Source organism: Larimichthys crocea, unplaced genomic scaffold (assembly GCF_000972845.2).
Source record: "Larimichthys crocea isolate SSNF unplaced genomic scaffold, L_crocea_2.0 scaffold532, whole genome shotgun sequence".
Classification (NCBI taxonomy): Eukaryota; Metazoa; Chordata; class Actinopteri; family Sciaenidae; genus Larimichthys; species Larimichthys crocea.
In genome coordinates this window covers 803-6,435 of record NW_020856961.1, presented here as the reverse complement: position 1 = coordinate 6,435, position 5,633 = coordinate 803, and the positions used below count along the sequence as shown (strand labels likewise).

The following is a 5,633-nucleotide window of genomic DNA, read 5'->3' as shown; positions in this document are numbered from 1 at the left end:
AAATTAATATATTTTATTTAGTCATTCCATATTATGTGATTATATGAACTTTACATTTGAATGAGACAAATGTGTTTTGTTTTGTTTTTGTCGTCAGGTGTTTGCTTCAGAATGGTGAGTTTCATGTTAAACTTCTACTTCTATATCATAATGTTATGATATAATATCATAATGTTAATGTTATCATACAACCCTGACTCCAAATAAATTTTGGTCTCTGTATTAAACAACAAACAGAACCGTGTTTAGTTTTAGAAGTCCTGATGGATGTGTGTGATATAGTATTGTATATGAACCACCTGGCAGAGGAGAGGTGTGACGAGACAACATGTGGAATGAGTGGTGGTGATGTCACTGTAGCTACAATGTCCCTAGAGAGGCTGCAATAGCTGCTGCAGTGCATAGACAGTGTGGCAGGCCTGCTAAAACTGGATCTAATTTTGCAATGAAATTTACAACCAGACATGATCTGACACCATGAGAGTGGAGTTGACAAGGGGGTAACTCAAAGCAGAGGACTCGAACGCAGAGTATGGAATGAAGCAGATGACTTTATTTCGAAACACTGGGTAACACCAGGAAAACAAAGCGCCTCACAATGAGGGATGATCAAAAGCTCAAGCTAAGCTAAAACTACAAAAAGGCAGAGCCAACAAAAAAATCACTCTATCAAGGAACAAGATGAAAACAACAAAAAAGCTAGACTACAAGATAACTTCTGACTAGACTATGACAAGAGTACTGGTGATCAGGACAATAGACTTGACACACTGGCACAGGACAAAGGGAGATGCAGACTATAAACACATGGAGGGAAATGGGGAACAGGTGGACACAATCAGGAATCAGGGGAGACAATCAGACTGGTGACACATGAGGAAGGGCAAGTGACCTGAAATGAGAGTTAATTTTCAAAATAAAACAGGAAGTCACAAAACAAACATGGAGACAGGACAAAAACTCAACTTTACATACCGGTGTGACAGGAGTAGGACTGAAATAATGCAACTATTCCCTTCATCCACTGTCTGTGTTGTGATTTAGAAATCTGAATCTGTTTCACAATAATCCAGTTTCTGACGATGTGAATCAATTTCAGTACACAGAGGATCAGGGTCAGCATCTTGGACTCAGCGGTTGGGTGAAGAACACCAAACAGGGAACTGTGATTGGTCAAATCCAGGGACCGTTGGATAAAGTCAATGACATGTGAGTTTAAACTGGTCATTTAGCCAAGTCCTGCATCAGAAAACACATTAAAAGGAAGTATTAAAAACTATATTTGTTAACAGTCACAATTCACCAAACCACACATCCGAACTGCAAAATACCCCACGTATCCTGCAAAATGAAGCACTGCAACCAAAATCAAACCTTTGCACCAGATGGCGACCACTTCATTCGTATTACAAATTTTTGTCTAACCAACTACACACTGTTGGGCATAATGAAAAGCACTCATCTTTAGTATGTTTTGCCATCATACTGACATAGTTCAAACTGTAGAGAATTCTTCAGATTGTTTACATGCACAGAAATATTTGCAGATACACACATGCTTTTGAAATATATTTTTTAAATTTTTCACCAAACAAGTCATTGCAACATATGCACAGCAGATATATTTACACTGGAGTGAACTAAAACATGCTCACAAAACAGGAAGTTAAAAAATACAACTGCAGAAAAAAAGTCACCTGTTCTCTTTTATTGCTTACTTCCTGATTGAAGTGTTAACAATTACATAACACCTGTTTGGCCAGGTGGCACATATAGTGGCCAATGAGCTCATGTAGAGTCATTTTAAATGACAGTGTTTTGAAATCGCAAGCATGTGACTTTATGTCAGATTGTTGTGTCTTATGCAGAGAACCGCCTTCAGTACACTTAAAGTGCCATTTCAAATTGCAAAATGTGTTTAAAGTTTTGAGATGAGGTTTTGCTCCCTGTGTGTCACTTTAAATATTTGTGCTATCCATGTCATTCCAGTGTGTTAGCAACTGGAAAAAACTGGAAAACTGGTCATGTTTGTGTCCTAACCCAGCTCTACCACGACCATCAACCTACTGCATATTTTAAACCCTAACCACTTATCCCAAATGTTGTGAATTCTTCATGTTCAGAGACATTTGGGTCAGAGACTGTTATTTTGAAACCATAACTCTTATTTTGAAAGTACAGAGTGGTTGTTGTTGTTGTTTTTTTCCCTCTTTTCGCACATTTCTGTTATGCTGTTGTTGATTTAGAAGTTACTGATGTGAATTGTAATTATTGCTACTGTGAGGTTAATATGGTGAAAAAACCTAGTTCTCTCTCCAGATTTCTGTTAAGTGTGTTTGACCTCTTGCAATATCGGTGAGTTGTTGTAAGTTGTTCCAGCAACTAGTCTGTTAGGGTAGAAACTGTGTTGAGCTTATTGGCCAGCTTATTGTGAAAGTGTAAAATGCTTTGGAATCATTTTACAATTGTAGTGGTTCACTGGTAGTGTTTATGCATTTATGGTAATTAAGCACATCTATTAATGTTATTTATAAGCAATATTTCAAATGTGTTTCTGTGTTTTTTTCAGAAACTGATCTGTTATGCACCACCATACTGCATCGTTTGTAGTATTTTCATGTTGGCAGTAAAGACTATAAACTACTACAAACCGACGACTGCAGGTTCTCTGACTGGAGCCCTGTAGTGGTCGATTTCCAAACACCAGTTTCAGGGTTCAATACCCAACAATCACCCTGAACCCTAACTGCTAAATCTCATGCTGAACCCTAACCCACTAAACCTAACACTGGACTCTGCATGTGTCTGTGGTCTTTTGTAACATTTTATGCAGATTTTATTTGTTTTTATTCTTTTATTAAATCTTAAGTATGGAGAGGTTTTAACCAATTCACAATGGTTTCATTTATTATTTCTAGATGGAATGATGGAATCAGGCACAGGTGTGTGTAATTAGGGGTGGGACAAACAGGCTGGAAAAGGAGGCTGGAGTAGGCAGAGAGGTGACAGACTGTGACACTTACAACCCTGTATTAGCTCTTACAGCTCCCATCACTCCACCATCTCTCCACATTTGAATGTGTGTGTTTGGTAAAAATGCATGTAAAGACCTCAAGGTAAAAAATGTACCTTCATGGATCAATAAAGTATCTATTGTATTTTATTCTATTCTCTGGGTCCAGAGTTTTATCTCCGTGTTGTTTATCTGGTCAATCAGGTGTTGTAATGCCTCAGTTACAGAGGCCTGAGGAGGAATTTTAACAGACTAGAAAAAAGAGGCAAACACCTGTGGTAAATAAAATGTTTTACAGTATATACTGTAAATGTGTCCAGGTAAGGACTGCATTATTTCTTTAAGACTGACATCGGTACACCAACCTTTGTTTATGGAAGCTGTTATGCGGTCTGTTATGCAGCCCTCTTGGTGGAGGTGTAATCCCTGCAGATGAATTCAAGTGTCTGCGATGTGCTCAATGAGCCAGGTTTCTGTAAAGCACAAGACAACTATTCTGTAAAAGTTAACATTACATTATATTATAACATAATATATAAAATGTAAGAATAACACATGTTAAGACTTATAATTCATAGTAGTTGCATTAACATTTCCTGTTGTCATTGTAGAACATCTGACTCTATTGCCGCCCATGTTTGAAACAAGAAAAAGATTCACTGAAAGTCCCAGTGAGACATCAGAGAATCCCTGTCACACCTTTACCTGTCTGATGTAAATCAAACCCTGGTGAACTTCCAGACAGGTTAACATTTCTTTTTCTTTTCATGTTTTCTAGGAAACACTGGCTGAAGACTATCGGAAGTCCAAGTTCGAGAATTGACCGAGCTGTCTTCTCCAACGAAAGAGAGATTTCTAAACTGGAAATCAACAGCTTCTTGACTCGTTATTGAGCATGCTTAGACACGCTGATGTTACATCATAAATAACTCCTGCCATTAAAAATAGAGTTGAAACAATCAAGTCAACAGCACATGCTGATTATTGATGGCTGAAGTGGTTTATCAGTAAAACCTCAGCAGTGTCAGATTTTCAGGTTTATATATTTTACAAAAGTCTGACATGTAGACCACAGCCGTTTAAATAATGAATCCATCCTGATCTGTACCTGTCTGAATAAATTTTTTGGATATTCTGTTCTCTGCCTTATTGCTCACGTTTTGTCTGTGTTGGGGTTAGGTAATCTATCTCAATGACTCCTCCCTTGTGGTTAGGGTAAGGGGGTGAGAGCCGTCCACGTCCGGGTCTGCGGACACGCTATTTCCCGGGGTGCCAGAGACTCGGGACGTTGCCTACGGAAGGGGGGGTGGTGCATCAATTGCAGGAGAGAGGTGGGCTCAGGAGAGAAGTGCCAGGTGAGAGTGATTAGCACACCTGTAGCCAAATGTCTAATCACGCTCCCTCTTTTACAACACAGTAGTGTGCTGGACCCAGGGGAGGAGGAAGAGCAGTACAGTACACTGCGCAGCAAATTCAGTACTAGAAAATTCCCACAGAAATTTTGAGAGTGACGAGTGGGCTGTTGCCGGGGATCTGTTTTCAGAAAGCACACCTCAAATATGTTTAACATGTTTATTCAGACAGGAGCAGCTAGCGCTTAAGTGCTACCCATTAACATTAGCATGTTGCATTAACATGTTAGCATTAGCGCTGATACGCTAGCAATTAGCATTTCAGTATTAGCATGTTAACATTAGCATGTTGCATTAGCATGTTAGCATTAGCATGTTTGCATTAGCATGTTTGCATTAGCATGTTTGCATTAGCATGTTGCATTAACATGTTAGGGTCAGGGTTAGGACATGGAGAGTGGGTGAGTCTCTATGCACGGGCCATCCTGTTCTGGTTCAGGTGAGTCCTATTTTAGATTGAGACCCTTTGGAAAAATTGTCCCTAATTTTCCGATCCATTCTCTCTCAGCTCGGGCTCTCTGTGCGTTGTTCCAGTCTGGATCCCTCTGGAGGACTGTGGCTCGGACAGACGACCATCCATGGGAGACAAAATGGCTGACAACGGGTTTGTGTGTCTCTCTTCGAGTACGGATGTTATATCTGTGCTGGGTGAAGCGCTGGAGGAGCGTGTCTTCCCCCTATTTCTTTGCCTTTCTTTTTTCCCCTTCACATTGTCATCACATTCAGGTCAGGGCCTCATTAATCAGACTGGTATAGATTGTTGGATTAAAGATTTGAATCAGATATATACTTTAGTTCATCCCACCACGGCCACGGGGAAATGCAGCTTTAAAACCTTTCATTTGCACCTTAAAAAAAAACCGTGTGTATTGATCTTTGGAAATAAATTCACTTATGATTTCCTCATAGAAGTATCGTTGGGGGCCCTCCTGAAGAGGAGACGATCCATCAATAGAAAGGGACGGGGCAAAGTTAAAGTCTCCAACTATGCTTTGTCAGTAGGATAAAGGTCACTTTCAACTCGCCAGCAGCTTGATCAAGGGCAGAATTAAAGTTGTTTGTTTCTGTGATCTTATATGTAGTTTGAACACAAATCAAAATATAGCGACATCAGTAAACTCAAGAGCTAATCATGAAAGCAACGACCATTGCGGGCGGCTGAGTGGGCTGAACAGGATCGATACGCGGGCAGCTGATGTGAAAGCCCG

At 39.9% G+C, this 5,633-nt stretch overlaps 1 protein-coding gene across 1 annotated transcript in view; it reads left to right on the top strand.

Moving 5' to 3' along the window:
* LOC104935444 (acylphosphatase-2) overlaps nucleotides 1-4,509 on the top strand; it is an 18,000-nt gene extending 13,491 nt beyond the window's left edge. Inside the window, exons 2-4 of the mRNA XM_027276714.1 lie at nucleotides 98-114; nucleotides 1,100-1,209; nucleotides 3,792-4,509. Of these exons, the coding sequence (XP_027132515.1) occupies nucleotides 98-114; nucleotides 1,100-1,209; nucleotides 3,792-3,906 (242 nt within the window). The 3' untranslated portion in view covers nucleotides 3,907-4,509. The remainder of the gene's footprint in view (nucleotides 1-97; nucleotides 115-1,099; nucleotides 1,210-3,791) is intronic.
* The last annotated feature ends 1,124 nt before the right edge of the window (nucleotides 4,510-5,633 follow it).